The sequence below is a fragment of the Lepidochelys olivacea genome (genome assembly GCF_965140295.1).
Source record: "Lepidochelys olivacea isolate rLepOli2 genome assembly, chromosome: 1".
NCBI lineage: Eukaryota > Metazoa > Chordata > Testudines > Cheloniidae > Lepidochelys > Lepidochelys olivacea.
Genome location: NC_140411.1, coordinates 167,379,235 through 167,395,988, shown reverse-complemented (window position 1 = coordinate 167,395,988; position 16,754 = coordinate 167,379,235). Strand labels below are relative to the sequence as shown.

The 16,754-nt window shown below is 44.2% G+C and overlaps 1 protein-coding gene across 3 annotated transcripts in view; it reads right to left on the bottom strand.

The window, feature by feature from the left end:
• EPCIP (exosomal polycystin 1 interacting protein) overlaps positions 1-16,754 on the bottom strand; it is a 32,438-nt gene that overhangs the window by 3,119 nt on the left and 12,565 nt on the right. The window contains exon 1 of one of the 3 annotated variants that reach the window (XM_084616885.1): positions 6,534-6,903. The exons of the other annotated variants lie outside the window; for them this stretch is intronic. Within the exon in view, the coding sequence (XP_084473011.1) occupies positions 6,534-6,563 (30 nt within the window). The 5' untranslated portion in view covers positions 6,564-6,903. Of the gene's footprint in view, positions 1-6,533; positions 6,904-16,754 lie in introns of those variants that run through there. 3 annotated transcript variants of the gene reach the window in all.

Sequence of the window (16,754 nt, the reverse complement as noted above, 5' to 3'; positions counted from 1 at the left end):
ACAGTGCCAAGCACAATAGTGTCCCTACATTCATTGGCGCCTCTAGGCATGCCTGTAATAGAAATAATAAAGGCATGGAGATTTATAAAGAACAAATTGTATCTCAGTCATTTAATCTTTACTGTTTTATAGCTCTCATCACCGCTACGGTTGAGTACCAAACCAATATGAACATTCTTCTCTCAGGCTATAGTCTACACGTATGGCGGTGTGTAGACTATACACACTGCATGCCCCCCAGCATGGGTATAAATAGCAGTGAGGCACTGCTTAAATGAGTAAAGACATGACAGAACCTTAGGATACATATCCTACACAGCTCTCTACTCACCCAAATAGTGTGTCTCCCATCTACACTGCTATTTTTAGAAGTGTAGTGTCCCGACCCTCCAGCAACAGGAAAAGGGTCTGTCAGGGGGGAGGCAGCAGGGAAATGCCGCAGCAACTCCCGCTCTTGGAGCTGTTCCTTGCTGCAGTGAAAGACTCGGGCAGCGGGGCAAGGCTCCAGCAGGGGGAGGCAGGGGAACAATACACTGCTAATAATAGCAAGTGTAGATCAGGGCGGCACTGATTGGGCAAGTTAGAGAGCCGTGGTGAGTGCATCCCTATGGTTCTGGTGTGTCTTTACTCTACTCACCTAAGCAGTGCCTCACTGTCTACACTGCTATTTATACCCAGGCTGGGAGGGGTATGGAATGTCTGTACTGTGTAGACACCAGATTCAGACAGCATCTTACAATCAGGCTGTGGTGATTTGCCCTCATCCTGAAAAAAAACCCACTTTTTCTTCTGAGTAAAACTAGAACAGGCCATGAAGATTTTATGAAGTAAAACACAAAACATATACATTCACTTCATATGCATAATTATTCCTCAAACATAAAAAGGCATTCTGTCCAAAATGAAGAGCTTGTTGGATCATATTAAAGAAGTTCTGTATTAAAATCTCAAATGAGTTTGATTCCCCATAGTTTAAATTCCAGGGTATTACTAATGAAGAGGTCTCTTGGTTTTTGGTACTGTTTCTCTCCCTCTATGTGTGAAACTTGCAAGCTGCTAATTGTGTTAGTACATTCTAAGACAGAGTCTGTTCTCAAAGCAATTCACAGAGAGAGAGAGACTCAAAGCAATACTCTAACAACAGAAACAGCACCCAGAGACTCCCGCCCTTTTGTTGTATTAACAATTGTGATTAAAATAGAGATAGAGGATGTATGTGGATGGATGTTTGGTGTGGATAATAACTGAATGATCAGGGAGGTGCCAGCCTAAGAATCCAGTGTCCATCGGCTGAAGAAGGCATCAAGTGGAAATAACCAGAGGACACCCCCCCCTCCCCCCGGAGGGCAGACTGGAATCCACCCAACAGCCTCAAGAATGGGAGAACCAAAGAACAAGATAACATCTAGCAGCACGGAGCCGTCAGGAATGTGCTATCTGCTGATTGATTCAGCAACAGCATGATGAAGCAATTCCCACAGACTGGCATAGGAAGAAATTCCTATAAAAATAGACTCTAAAAAGTGAGAACTTTGGGGTCTGATTCTGCAAACCAACTTCCAGGAGCATCAGATGAGCATCTGACAAGGCCCTGCTCCCTCCTCATGTCCAGGCCACCTGGCCAGTGGCTTGGCATGAGCAACTCTAAGGCTGGTAACTATGATAACAACCTTGCAGAACCTGTGTGTGTGTTTGTATGAATGAATGTGTGAATAAATATGAGATTGAATGGAATGTTATAGCTATAACTAACTGCTTACTATGATTCTTTCTGTATTCACAATAAATATGGTCATTTGCCCTTTTCCCTTTAATAAGATCCTGCTGGTTTTTATTTTATTGGTATAACAAGCTTGCAATCTTGTAAGTAAAATACAAGAACACAATAATTTACTCCTCTGGTCTGCTAACTGGCTAGGCCCACCAGACTTTTGTATTTGTTCGGAGATACTTTTACCAGCTTATTTGCTTTTTTAGAATCTAACCTGTTGCCCAATTTAGATTTAACCAGTCCAAATATGCTAAAAACACACTTGATTGATACTGAGCTGCTTAAACAAGGGTGTGGGTCTTTTAAAATTTGACACAATTTTGAATTCAATTAATTTTACTTCCATAATTTTTCACCATTATGATGCAACCAAGTGTGCAACAACTCCTTTCCTGAACATAAATTTTAAGCAGAAGATGAATGGAGATTGCTCATGAATGAACCTGATGCTGAAGAGTTGCTAAAGAGCCTGACACCGGGACTTAAATTATCATCACATCTATGTTTTCATGATGACAACGGCATGGAAAATGTCTCACTTTCAGGATCATTAAGTTAATGTTCTACTCCTCCATTTCAATAGACAGAGTTTCAGTGACTCCTTTAATCTTGAAGAATCTGAAAAACTGACTTTCTGCACCTTTTGAGATGGATATGACTCCTGTCTTACTACTTATCAAGGTTTACATTTTATTTCAAAAGAATTATTTTTTTTCATTACTTCAAAACTTATTTCCTACACTCCCTTCAACTTTAGACATGTAGAATCAGATAAGTTTATACAAAGTTTGATCATCACTAAACACTAACCATATGTTCGCAGCACTGATCTGCAGCTTTCACATTTATTACTGGTAAAACCACATAGTGAATTCAACACTGAAGACTCAAGACAGAAAACTAAGATGAGCTAGTCAATTATGTGGTCTGCTGGCCTTCCGAAAGCATTGTTGTAAACGGACAATTCACAGCTCCATCTTCTCCCCTCTCATCTGTGTCCAAACACAGGTGATTCCACTCCTTATTTATGACCCTCTATGCAGTCGCCATTGACTTCACCCATTCTCTTTCTCCTCCTAGCTTCTAGACAGTTCTATAATTTTATTACTGTCTTGTAATAGGCATAACAAAAAAATCTTTATTTTCTTACCACTTTCCTTTTTACTTTTTGGGGCCAGATTCAATGATATGTTCTGCCTCCTTTACGCTACTTCATCAAAGAAAAGTAGCAAAGCAAAGCAGTTTAACAACCTTCATGTGTGCTACAGACAACAGAGTAGATTCTTCATTCTGCCCAAGCTCCCCTTGGGTGCACTGGATGGGGGAGCCACAAGAGCTAATAGGGACACCTTGATCTTCAGCCATCCAGCCCCATGTTTTTACAGTATGTAGTACAATGGTACCAGATCCTGACTGTGGCCTTTGGTCCCTACCACAGTGGGTATAAATAATAAATACCGGGCAGTGTGTGACTCCTGCATTTGGGGAGCCTGGGTGTGAGCACCAGAAGCTTCCTAGAAGTGGGGGAGGCCACTGGTGCCTGGACTGTGGCCCCTCCCCCTGCTCCACCCTGAGGCCCGCCCCGTTCTGCCTCCTCCCCCAAGGCCCTGTCCACACTCCACTCCAGGCCCCGCTCCTGGTTGGTCCCCTACCCTTTCTACCCCCTCCCCCAAAGCTCTCCCCCTCCTACCCGCCACTCCCTCCTCTCCGCCCCCGAGGCCCCCCGCCCACTTCTTGTGCCTCTTTGTCCCCTCCCCTGAGGCCGCCGCCACTCGTGCCTCTTTTACCCCTTCCCCGAAGCCGCCCTACCCACTGCTCGCACTTCTCCGCCCCCTCCCCTGAGACCTCCCCTGCCCACCGTTCCTCAGAGGGGGTGGAGAGGTGTGAGCGGGATTAGGATCCTCGGGGGAAAGAGGCAGAGCAAGGGTGGGACCTTGGGGGGAAGAGGGAGTTGGGGCGGGAAGAGGAGAAGTGTGGGCAGGGTGATGGGGGAAGAGGACAAGTGGGAGCAGGGCCCTGGAGTGGAGCATGGGTGGGGCTATGGCCCAGATGCCCTTTTGGCAGCAGCGCTCTGAAGGCGGCAGGCCGGCGGCAGCACCTCTAGAGAGAGGTGCGCCACATCCTGTTTGGAGAGGCTTAGCCTCCCTGGTCTCTTATACCTGCCAGGCATGGGAGAGGGCCCACCCCAGGGGGAATCTTCCCTCCCTCATGCTGCCCCACCGTGACCTCCCTGAATCCCTGAGCCATCGCCCCACCCCCCGACCCAACCCCTGTTAGCCAGCCCCCGGATGATGCCATGGAGGGCTGGGCCCTAGTACAGGGGAAGCGGGGCAAGTGAAAGGCTCGAGCTCTGCTCCTTCCCACCGATGCGGAAGCCCCCCTAAAGACCAGGAAGGGGGCACCGATGCCAGGCCTTCCGCCTTGCCCCCGGGTGGAATTTGTCCACCAGTACCAGCTGGGGAAGACATGGCAGCACCGGAGGGCAGTACCACCCCTCCACTGGAGTCCCTTCCCTCAGAGGCCCCCGATGGAGCCCTTCCTGCCCCCTTAACAGTTGAAGCCCCTGCGAGCCCCGAAGTGAGCAGCGCTTCGGGTGCCGGCAGGGAGAACCCCGGGGTGGTGGAAGGTGATCTCCCCTCCATTTATGAGGAGATCGAGGCCCTGGGTCTGACCTTGGTCACCCAGGGGGAGGATGACCCTCTGCCAGCAGTCCTCGATCTAAGTGACCTCACCTCAGCCCCCCTTTCCCCATGCTCCCTCCCCCTAACTGCTGCTTCTGCTCCTGCCTCTGAGGGTCCCCTGGGCTCTTTCATCTGCCCGGTGCAGGTAGCACCCCGCTGATGGCCACCGAGCCTACTGAGGCGATGGCCAGTGCCACGCGGCCAGGACCCGAGTCCCATGGGGTATCCCTCATAGGTGTGGGGCAACCGACCTCCTTCCCGGGCGGGGACCCTACTGAAGACTCTCCACCTCCCGATGCCGTGGCTGCCACACCAGCCATAGAACCTGAGCCCAGCATCATTGAGGGTCCCCTTCCCACCCCCCAGATCCCTGAGCTGAACAGAGAGGGGCCACCTCCCAGCTGCCCAGCTGCTGGGGCTCAGGATCCTGCCTCTGTCCCTCTCCCCGACTCTGCTCTTGCCCCCTGCCCTGCCCCACTCTTAAAAAAGGAAAAAAAGATAAATACTACAGTATTCCGATGCTAAATACTACTACTACTACTAATAATAAATAATATCCTGCCTCAAGATAAGAGATAAGATACTTGGGTGGAAATATTTTTTTACTGATTAATTTGAAATCTTATATAGTAGGACCAATTAGGACCAAATTGTGCCCATGGGTGTGGTTCCCACTGAAGCCAGCCAGAATCTTCTTTGAATCCGAGAGAAGAATTTAGCCCTTAGAATATTTAAATGTTCTCCCATCTCTAGAACACATGTCCAGTGCATCAGAAAGCCAGTACAATAAAAGCTGATTGTTTAAAAAAATGTCCTCAAGAAACTAATAGTAATAATATATAATAATGTATAATTAATGAATATTCACAGGGTACCAATCCAAACCTGATTTAATTAAACAATGGAGCCTTTTAATATACAAACGTTTGTGTAGCACCCTATTAACAGAATATTTTAAAATGCATTTAGTAGCTTGTTAGATTAGCCTTGTATTAGTAATCTGTGGTTGATCCTCAGAGGACAGCTCCCTGCTAATCGGTTTGCTTTGGAGCAAGATATTCTGGATTCAGTTCCTCCTGACAACCCTACAAAGAGCATTGTTATTCTAGGATACATTGAACATTAAAATTATAAACATCATTGCATCTTGATAGAATGACTTCTTTGTCCTTTTAATTACACTCCAAATTTACAGTTTACAAAAGAGGTACATTTCAGTCCACTTATTTCTTTGATGTTTGGTCACACACTAGTATATTTACAGAAATTATGGTGGCCAGTAAATGCCCCAGGATTTACACATCCACGAAAAGAGGAAGATGAGTGTTCTAGAGAACAAACTTTAATGAGCTCACTCCAAGGAAATTTAATTTCATGCTCACCTCCCATGTCTAGCAACTATTTTAAAAGTTAGAAAAACATGTTTCTCTTGAATTCAGGATACAGACAGCTTCTTGTTGAAATTAAATATTTAATCCAAATTCCACAGCATTATCTCTCACAACATACCAGAAATGCCACCTGAACATTTAGTTAATGTTAAACTTCAAAGGTCAAGTACAACCATTCTGTAACTCCCCTGATATTATGCAGTTACACAAGCAATGAAGTTGGCCCCAAACATCTAAGGATCCAATCATGCATTATAATGAGAATTCTACTACCATACTTTTACATTTGGTTTATTTTTCCTTGGCTTGAGGCTATGATAAAATAAATCAGAATATTTACAGTATCACTATTGTGTCATAAATGCAGTAATATTCCCCTCACACATTGCCAAGAATGATCTGGATTTATCTGTTTTGAAGATAGTATTTTACAAGCAAAATTCATAGATAAATTTAGCAGCAGTATGAATTTAATCTCTATAAAAGAGATTTTAATTAAAGTGCTATATGAGCCTGCCACTCAGAATTTCTCCTGAATCGCAAACACCAACCAAAATCAATAGAAGCTTAATGATTTTTCAAAGTTCTGAAAGCGTATAGCCATGACAAAAAACAAAAGCAAAACACATTTTTTTGATAAATTCTCATCAGAGCTAACTAGTTATTCCTCTGCTAATTCTTTGCACTCACCTGAGCTTTGCTTTGCTTTGTTACTCTCATGCAGCCACCATAGGAAAATTCTGTTTCACAGTTAGTTTAGTCACAAGCTGTGTTCTGTATCTTGGTATTGAATGAAGCTTTATCTCCAAAAATACTTGCTATCCTCTTTTGTTCCTTGCAACTCAGAAGAAATCATAGCAATAAGTACTGCATGCTAAGTTTTGGTGTGTTTTTGGCAAGCAATATGCAGGCAGTGAAATATCTGTTGTAGGTTATACAGTGTCCACAAAATATTAAAATCACCTGCACTGCACTGCTATTTGAGCCTCCAACTATCTACAAAGAAATATGCATTACATAACTCCTACTCATGCTACTCTGCTGTCTGCACACTTTGGGGGTTTTGAAAAAGGTTTTTGTTGATTTTTTAACAAGCTTTTCTGCAAAAAAATAAAAATATAATAAAAGTAAGAAATTAGTTAGAAAACAGTGATAAAACCTGAACACAGCAGCTTAATGGCTCCTACCCTTAGATGCATCTTTTGGATAACTATTAGTGCTGTGGAGGGGCTGTTAGAAGGGCAAGGGTCACAACTGAACAGGCAGGAGAGAACCCCTGGGGAAGTCTGGAGGAGCTGGAAACCTGGAATATGATCATGAGGCATCAGAGAGGCTCAGAAGGCACTGGGAGTCTGTAGGAAAGAAAAAGTGGAGGGGGGTTCTAAAGGAGAAGGCAGTAGAGTTCGAGACTGGAGAGGGAGAAGTGAAGTGAGGAACAAGAGCCTAACAGAGAAAGGGACATAGGACACAAAGGGTCTGAAGAGTATGCAAGGATGGGAATTTTTGGTTTGAACTAGGTAGACAAACCTTTTCCTGCTTAGCCAAACCACATCTCTGAACTATTTGGTTTAGTCATCACAAGTGTGGCTATGTAGAGCTGGACAACAATTTCAGGATTGTTTTTTGTTGTTTTTGTTTTTATAAGATTCTTCATTGAAATTTCAAATTTAAATTAAAAAAAGGGGGAAAACATTTTAACAAGATTTTTGTGATCTCTCACGACTCATGGTGGGTTACACCTTCCTGAAACATAAGTTTTACTGCTTTGCAGGGAGACTCTCTTAGTTTGGATTAATTTTTAGAGAGTTTTTAAAAGCCACTAGGTGCTGGAACGGGCTCGCAGGGACACTCAGAAGCTCCTTGTTAAAATTCTACCACTAAACTAAAGGGAAGATTAGGGTGATTTCCTGCTCTCTAATGGGACTGGATTTTCCATTGTGTCCAAGGTTGCATCATGGCACAAAGTGGCTTTAGGACTAGAGAATCTGGGCTATGTAATCCACCCCTCCTCCTCACATACTCTCATTCTCTGGATGTTGCTTAATTACCTTAATAGAGACAGTTTATCCCTGGGGCTCTTTAAAATACTTCTAGAGAGTAGTCTATGGAATTCAGAAGATTGCATTAAATGTTAGGTACTTTAATAAAATTTCACAGAGAAGGAACTTGAGCCCCCGCCCTGAAAGGCCTGTTGTACACAACACCCCATTTCAAATCACACTTCGTTGAACACTCCGCTGTACTATCAATATACCCCCTACATTTTCAGAAACCAAGAGTCAACATTTCCAGTGAAATGTGTTTCCTATACATTTGTTGCCCTCCTTCCTTGGCTATGGCTAAGAGACAGTGTTTTGGACATAAAAAAAATGAATAGATGGTCCAGTCAGTCCCCCGTTCCTCTTTGCAATCCAGGCACATTTGGAAGAAAGGATTTATCACAGGCTAACAGGGACATTTTCTTGTGGGAAATCCTCATTAAAATATTAATGATACATGGCTATTTAAAAAGTCTCTGCCACTGTACAATTTGTTTCCCTTAGACATGATATTTCCTTGACAGAATCAGCAAGTACCATAAAAGTAAGAAATTGTGACCATTCCACATGCAGGTTTTTTCAGCTTTTCAATTTGTACTTTGAAAGACTGTAGAGCTCAGAGAACCATTACTTCTTGAATTTCAAATTTGTGCTTGGCAAGTGGACTGAACCCTATCCTTCCACGAGAGGTCAGTAAACAGAAATTGTCCATCCTCACATACTCATTCTGGCACCAAGTATGGCCACATTATCTGAGGAAGGTGGGTGTATTCCTGATCTTAGAAAGACTCTGGTATGGATTTTGTTTTTAAATAACTGTTCAATCCAGTAGTTTCAGACAGTGAAACTTGTCCAAACTCATGCACAATATTTAATCTTTAAAATTGTTTGGAGTGGTGAAAAACAGTACATTTTGATATCAGATATGTAGAATTAGTTCAATCATTTATTTTAATTAACTGTTTGCCTGATAAATACTTTCTGAATGGAACGTGTAGAGGTTCCATACTCCAAGTGCAGAGACAGTTTAAACCAGTGTTTATGGGATTCTTTTGCTTCCAGTGAGAATCTGTTTTAGTCTTAGGACTGGAAAATTCTAAGCTGTGTCTGCCTATGTCAGCAAAATTTATGTCCCTGAGGGGTGTGAATATTCTACCCCCTGAGTAACATAAGTTACACTGATATAAGCGCTAATGTGCACAATGCTATGTCGGTGGGAGCTTCTCCTGCAGACATAGCTTATGCTGCTCGCAGGGGTGGTTTTTTTATGCCTATGGGAAACCAGCATAGAGCATCTTCACCACAGTGCTGTACATGTAGACATGGCCTAAGACTATTATGTCCGCTTTTCAGTTACAAGTCAGACTACTGCCAACTCCACCCCCAATGTATAAATAGTATAAACTGAGGTCTGCTTTCTCTCATCCTCCCCCATGGAATCTTTATTTAAATGGTGCCTTGTGGAAATAAATTCAGTGGACAGAACAACAGGAGAGGAACAGAAGACAGCTATAAACAGCTTCTGAGTTATGCCACTCGGAACTACCATTGCAATGGGAAATTAATCAAGTTTACAAGTTTCTGAAATGAGCCAAGGCCTTGAAATAATAATTAGGTTCCACCACCAGGAAGTGCTCTTCTTATCACTGCTCTTTCATGATATTATTACCCCTTTCCTTTTAGCATTAATCCAACCATCCTATACAGTGTTAGAATCCCTGTCCCTACAGAATAAAATCATTTTCCTCTCAGAGTTTCCTGTGACTAGTCTGGCTGCCCTTACTGTTCTCCAGGGCTCTGGAGCCCATTTACTTACTGTTACGTGCCTGCTTACCAGTGACAGGACTGATAAACCTCAGAAGCAGTGGTGGGCAACCTGCGGTCCGCAGGTCGCAAGTGGCCTGTCAGGGTAATCCGCTGGCGGGCCACCAGACAGTTTGTTTACATATGCATGGACACCTGCAGCTCCCAGTGGCTGCAGTTTGCCATTCCCGGCCAATGGGAGCTGCAGGAAGCGGCACAGGCCACAGGTTCTCCTTCTCCCCTCTCCCACTGCCTGTAGGGATACCCAAGGCTCTTCTCAATTCTCACCCTGTCTCTGGGCAATTTCATCTGCACTATCATCTCTAGGATATTGACTTGCAAATCTCTCTTTCTGCCCCAGCCTATCTCCTTCCATTCAATCCCACATTTCAGCGTCTCTCCCGGAAGCAATGTCTTGTCATCAGCTGAAACTTAACATGACCATAATCAAACTCCTTATGTTTCCTCCCAAACCTTCCCTGCTGACAGCACCACCATCTTTCTCATTACTCAAACCTGCAATTTGTGGTACTTTTGACTCCTCCCTTTCCCAGTCATCCAGGCCAGATCCAAATCCTGCCATTTTTTGCTCCTCAGATCCATCCTTTTCTTTTCATCACCAAATCTTCTTTTCACAGCCAAATCTTTCATTCACCCCCTCATTATAGTCCACTTTGATTACTGCAATAGCCTCTTATTTAGCCTCCTAAATATCCTCATTGTCCTTTTACCAGAGCACAATAAGTCCCTGCTGTTCTGGGCTCCTGCACTAAGAAAGTGTGGCAGGCAGAGCAGTCTCTAGAGCTGGTCTAATTTATGCCTCCAGTATTCAGTGGGAACAGAATTGGGATTAATGTCTTCGACTCTACCTCTGAACTTGAGCTCATCCATAGATAAATACAATCTTATTTGGGTCATGCCCAACTCTTGGTATACTTTAACCCTCCCCCATACATTATGAAGTATAAATTCCTAAAGAATTCAGCTGTTTTCTTCTGGACACAAGTAAATTCTCTTTTTATAGGGCCCTGTCTAGAGGCTGAACTATGCATTATAGCTACAGCCTACTGCTAGATCCTTGGGGTCACATTCTGGCAGGCCTTGCCCATGGACTCCTGAAAGAAAGTCTATGGTCAAAAGTGGGATGGGGACATAGAAGTTGTCCACCCCTATTTTGCCTCTCTCCAAACCTATATAGAGAGTGCTCTGCAAGCACTTTGTAACTAGAGTTAGTGTGATGTGTACTGGGCATGTTCATCTGCATAGAGCTCCTGCCCTGGCAATGATCCCTACCTACCGGCTTTACAGAGATTATTCCTAACAGCAATTCCTGCTTGAACTAATCTTTGGGTGGGGGTACGGAGAGGCCTGCTTAAAGGTTACATCATTAACTCTGATTTTACAGCGTATGCATTAACACTGTGCACAGCACTGAAAGAACTCGGGTGTACACAGTAGCAAGGTTTTCACAGTGTCTGGACCTAATGCTGCAGCTATTGAATTTAATGGGAGTATCTGCATATATCTGACTGAGGTGAGGCTATCCTGCTTTGCAGTGACCAAAGGCCATATAGGTTATCCCAACCATTATTTATGTACTCTGATTATTTAACTGCAGTATAATAGTGTCCAGAGGCCCCAAACAAAGAGAGGGCTCTAGTGGATCACTTGCTGTGCAAACACAAAATAAGAAACTGTCCCTCCCCCAGACAAGCTCCCCCAGTCAAGTCTAAATAGACAAGACTGACAAAGGGTGAGAGAGGGGTCCAGCTACATCACTTGTGATAGGTGCTGGAGACAGGATTTTGGTTTTTGTGAATGTAGAACAGCCATTTCCTACCTTCCAAATATGCAACTCCAAATTCTTTCCACATACCCAACAATTTGGATCCTAGTTCTATTTATCTTCTTCACTTAATATTTTTATCCATGATGGTAGTGAGTTGAGTGAAGAGGACTATCCTACTCAGAAATCTGCGGTTCTCCCCCATTCCTGGGGGAGCCCATATTATGATATGCGATTAGGGTGACCAGATGTCCCGATTTTATAGTTGTCGGGACATCTATAGTTCAGCTTGACAGTGTAGGGTGTTTGCTGAACTCTGTGCTTGCCAAGGGACAGTGAGAAAAAGGTGTATTTTACTATTATCATTTGAAGCTGTGAGTGCACTAACAATCATGCCTCTGTTTATTGTTTTTTGTGGTTCTGCAGATGTGGTGTTCACAGGAACCCCCTACACACCAGCAGAGCACCTCCGCCAGATAAGGAAGTGACCGAGGAGGAGCAAGGAGGACATGTTTTGGGAGATGCTCTAATCCTCTCATGCCACAGATCAAGAACACAAGGCGTGGAGAGAACTCAATTAATGAAAATTTAAAAATAGTTAGGAGAGGAAGCAGGGGCATAAGCAAATTGTAGTGGGCCAGGAGCAGATGATAAAAGTGAAGTAGGAGCAAACAGAGATGCTCAAGTCCCTAATAGTGCTGCAGGCAGAACACGTGTGCTTGCCTCCCACTCTCCCTTGCAGCCCATACAGAACTGCTTGCCATGCCCTCCCAAAATTCTTCCCACACATTCCTTGAGTCTTCCCAGCCCGTTGCAGTACCCTATTCACTCCACCCCTTCAGACAGCTTCCAAAATGATAGCTGTAGTGAGATGCAGCTATGAGAGCCTCCGCCAGGGAAGTGCCCTTGTCAATGTTATGTCCCTTTCCAGAAAGTGTTTTCTGAGTGTTGTTTATTGATACTTAATAAAAAATACTCTCTGAAAGATAATCAATCTTTATTTGTCTCCTACACACGGTGGTTGCTACTGGAATTAATACACAGTGGCAATTAGCACATTTGCAGTCTGCAAATCATGGTCAGGAAGCAATCATCAACATTTTCATGCAAGGTGGCAAGTTAACAAAGCATGGCAGAATGCTTTATAGAAAGACACATTACTGGTGCTCATTGTCAAAATGGTACCTCAAAGCCTCCCTGATTCAAATAGCGCCCCCTAGTGCCCCTCTAATAGCCCTGGTATCTGGCTGCTTAAAATCAGCCGCCAGGCGATCCAACTCCACACTCCACCCCTGGGGAAACTTTTCACCCTTAGCCTGAGGTGACCCTGTGATAGAGGCTTTCTCCCTCTTGAGCCTGCACCCTGTGTTTAGGCTGGTATAATGAATCTTCCATGCCTTCTTTTGCTGGATCACCCAAGTGTCTTTATTTACAGTGTTTGTGCAGTCCACAATAACTCGTGCCCCACAGACCCTCCCCAGAGACTCCTGGCTTTTGAGACCTCCTTCTTTGGTAAGGAGACAGTGATACTGCCCTCCTGTCTCCTCCCAGGCTAGCCTCCCCACTGAGATTTGCCCAGGGCTTTTATAGCCCTCTCGTGCCTCAGCCCAACTGTCACTACTTAGCTCAGCATGTTCCTCTGAGCCAGCCCTCGTTAGGGCTTGCAGCTGAACCCCCTGCTGAGTACCTGCATCTCTACCCCGGCCTCCTGGCCAGAGAACAGGCTGCAGCCAGCATTTTGGCAAGGCCTTAAAGGGGTTTACCCCTGCCCTGCCACAGCCTCACAAATATTATGCAGCACACAGCAGGTTGCTATGACCATGGGAGTATTTTCCTCCTTTAGGTCTAACCTGCAATAAAGACAGCCCCAACGTGCTTTTAATCTGCCAAATGTACATTCAATGGTCATTCTGCACCTGTTCAGTCTATTGTTGAAGCGTTCCTTGCTGCTGTCCAGGTTTTCTATGTAAGGCTTCATGAATCAGGGGAGTAAGGGGGACTGACATGGGGGAGTATCCTGTGGAAGGCTGGGTCTTCAAGGATCACTGTGGGCATTTCAACATCCTCCAGTGGAATCTTCTGGTGTGGCAAGAAAGTTCCTGTTTGCAGCTTTCTGTAAAGGCTGGTGTTCCTGAAGATGCATACATCATGCACCTTCCCTGACCACCCAGCTTTGATGTCAGTGAAGCAACCTTGGTGATCCACAAGCACCTGCAATACCATAGAGAAGTACCCCTTTTTGTCAATGTACTCCATCACAAGATGATCCAGGACCAAAATTGGGATATCCGTGCCATCTATTGCCCCACCACAATTAGGGAATCCCATTGCCGCAAAGCCAGCCACTATTTCATAAACATTTCCAAGGGCCATAGTCTTTCGTAGCAGGATGTGATTAGTGGCTCTCCATACTTGCAAAAAAGCAACACCCATAGTGGACTTCCCGACTGCAAACTAATTCATGACTGACCAGTAGCAGTCTGGAGTTGCTAGCTTCCACAAAGCAATCAACACATGCTTCTCACTGAGAGGGCAGCTCTCATTTTGGTGCCCTTGTGCCACAGTGCTGGTGCAAGCTTCTCACACAGTACCAGGAAGGTGGCTTTGCACATCCAAAAGTTCTCCAGCCACTGCTTGTCATCCCAGACCTGCATATCGATGCAATCCCACAACTCAGTGCTTGTTTCCTGAGCCCAAGAGCAATGGTCCACTGTGTGAAGCTGCTCCATGAATGCCAAAAGTAATCTGGCATTGTTTCTTTCCATGGCACACAGCAGGGCAGGCACCACAAATTCCTATTCAGATTTGACGTTTATGATATACTACATGATCAGCATAACATTGACCACAAGAATAGAGAGCAGCGCAAGATCCATTCTTGCAGAAAGAGATGGAGGGTGCAGAGTAAACAGGGGTGGTTTAAAAATGGTGCAAAATGTAGTTGGAAGCCCATGGAATGATGGGACGGAAAAAACTGCATCATGGACGTTGAGCCCACATCATAACACACTCTGATCCACTCTGCGTTCCCACAACTCCTAGCAGCAGAAGGTGGTGAGTTGCACTGAGATAGGTACCCAGCACTCACTCCTCTCACTGTCTATGCTAGAGCACCAACTGTGGACACGCTCTGCCAACAGAAGGAGCATTGTGTGAACATGCACAAGAGATGTAATTATAGCGGTTTATGACCATTGGTGTTACTTGCATCAACTTAACTCTGTAGTGTACACTATACCTCAGACATAGTCTGTCCACTAGGTGTCAAGCCTTTGCTACAAAATGGATGCTCTAATCCACAATGAAGGTTACAATCACCAATGGCGTGCATAAAACAATATGGAATTCATAATTTGACACAGGCATATCCCCAAACTGTCAGAGTGACCCCTCCTTTCTGTCCTTCCCCAGAAGCTCCAACTTTTCCTTCTCCCTTTCATCAGAGACCACGTACTGGTCAGGTTGGAGATGGGGATTTCCATTGCTAGTTCTGAGAGACCAAGCCATTATGCTGCTATGGCAGAGTTCAGTCTCACAGGAAAATTGAAATCTAGGCCTGCAGACTCCCATCTCACCATGCAGCTATGCACATAAAATACTCTTGTGGCCAAGTGCATTTGGAGCTGCCATAGAAAGAATGGAAGATGAGTGGTTTTCAAGGCTCTGCCCATTGCTTTACCTGCAGCAGGAGAACAATTACAGTGAGGAAGGATGGCTCTGGGGTCATGCAACTTTCTCAGCTCCAATTTTCCTTTTCTCTACCCTGTCCTACCCTAGGAGGCACAAAGCTCAGATTCTTCTTGCTGTACACATAAGGACATAAGAATGGCCATGCTGGGTCAGAACAATGTTCCATCTATCACAGTATCCTGTCTTCTGACAGTGGCCAATGCCAGGGGCTTCAGAGGGAATGAACAGAACAGGCAATCATTGAGTGATCCATCCCCTGTCGCCCACTTCCAACTTCTGGTAATCAGAGGCTAGGGACACTCAGAATGAGAGGTTGCATCCCTGACCATCCTGGTTAATAGCCATTGATGGGCCTATCCTCCATGTACTTATCTAGTTCTTTTTTGAATCCTATTGTAGTTTTGGCCTTCACAACATCCCTGACAATGAGTTCCACAGGTTGACTGTGCACTGTGTGAAGAAGTACTTCTTATGTTGGTTTTAAACCTGCTGCCTACTGATTTCATTACGTGAGTCCTGATTCTTCTGTTATGTGAAGAGGCAAATAACACTTTCTTATTCACTTTCTCCACACAGTCATAATTTTGTACATCTCCATCATATCCCCTCTTAGCTGTCTCTTTTCCAAGCTGAAAAGTCCCAGTCTTTTTCATTTCCTCTCATATAGAAGTTGTTCCATATCCTTAATCACTTTTGTTGCCTTCTCTGTACTTTTTCCAATTCTAATATATATATTTTTGAGATGGGGTGACCAGAACTTCATTCAGTATTCAAGGCATGGACAAAGAATGGATTTATATAGTGGTATGATGATATTTTTCTGTCTTATTAGCGATCCCTTTCCTAATGGTTCCTAACATTCTGTTAGCTTTTTTGACGGCCACTGCACACTGAGCAGATGTTTTCAGAGATTGTAAAGTTTCATAAGGAACACCTGACACAGTCATGCCCTTAGATATCCAAATGACATCAACTGACATCAAAAACTGAGGGTGCAAAGCAGAGGCCAACTTTTGAACATTTAGACCACTATATGTGAAGTATCTGAGCTACATCTGTTGTGAGAATTATGGGCCAGTTCTTGAGCTAAAATCAGCATAGGTTCAATGGAGCTGTGCTAATTTGCACCAGCATAGGATCAGCACAACTACAACATAAATGTATCCATCTTTTGTGTATATGCAATATCGTCCATAATATTGCAACAATGTAATTTTTAAAATTTCATTTCCTTGGTGTTGCATTATATTTGTATCTTAAGAGAACACTGTTAAAGTGCTAGTGGAGGAGCTGGTAGCAAGCCCTAAATTTAGGTTGCATAACATTTTCCATTATAAAAGATTCTTGTGATCTTCTCTTTGATAAATTCTCACAACTCCATGGTATTCAGAAGGCCTTTGATATTCGGCAGGGGGAATGGCTTTTTTTTTTTTTTTTGGGCTTCATGAAATTCAGTTATGATTTGGCTGAGCTATGACATTTTAAAAAAACACATTCCATTCTCTTGCTTGTGTTCCTCAGGAAAATTTGGACAGCCTGCCAAAATCACTGAATGTTGTGAGGCCAAGCTCATGCTGCTGCTGGAGTGGGAGT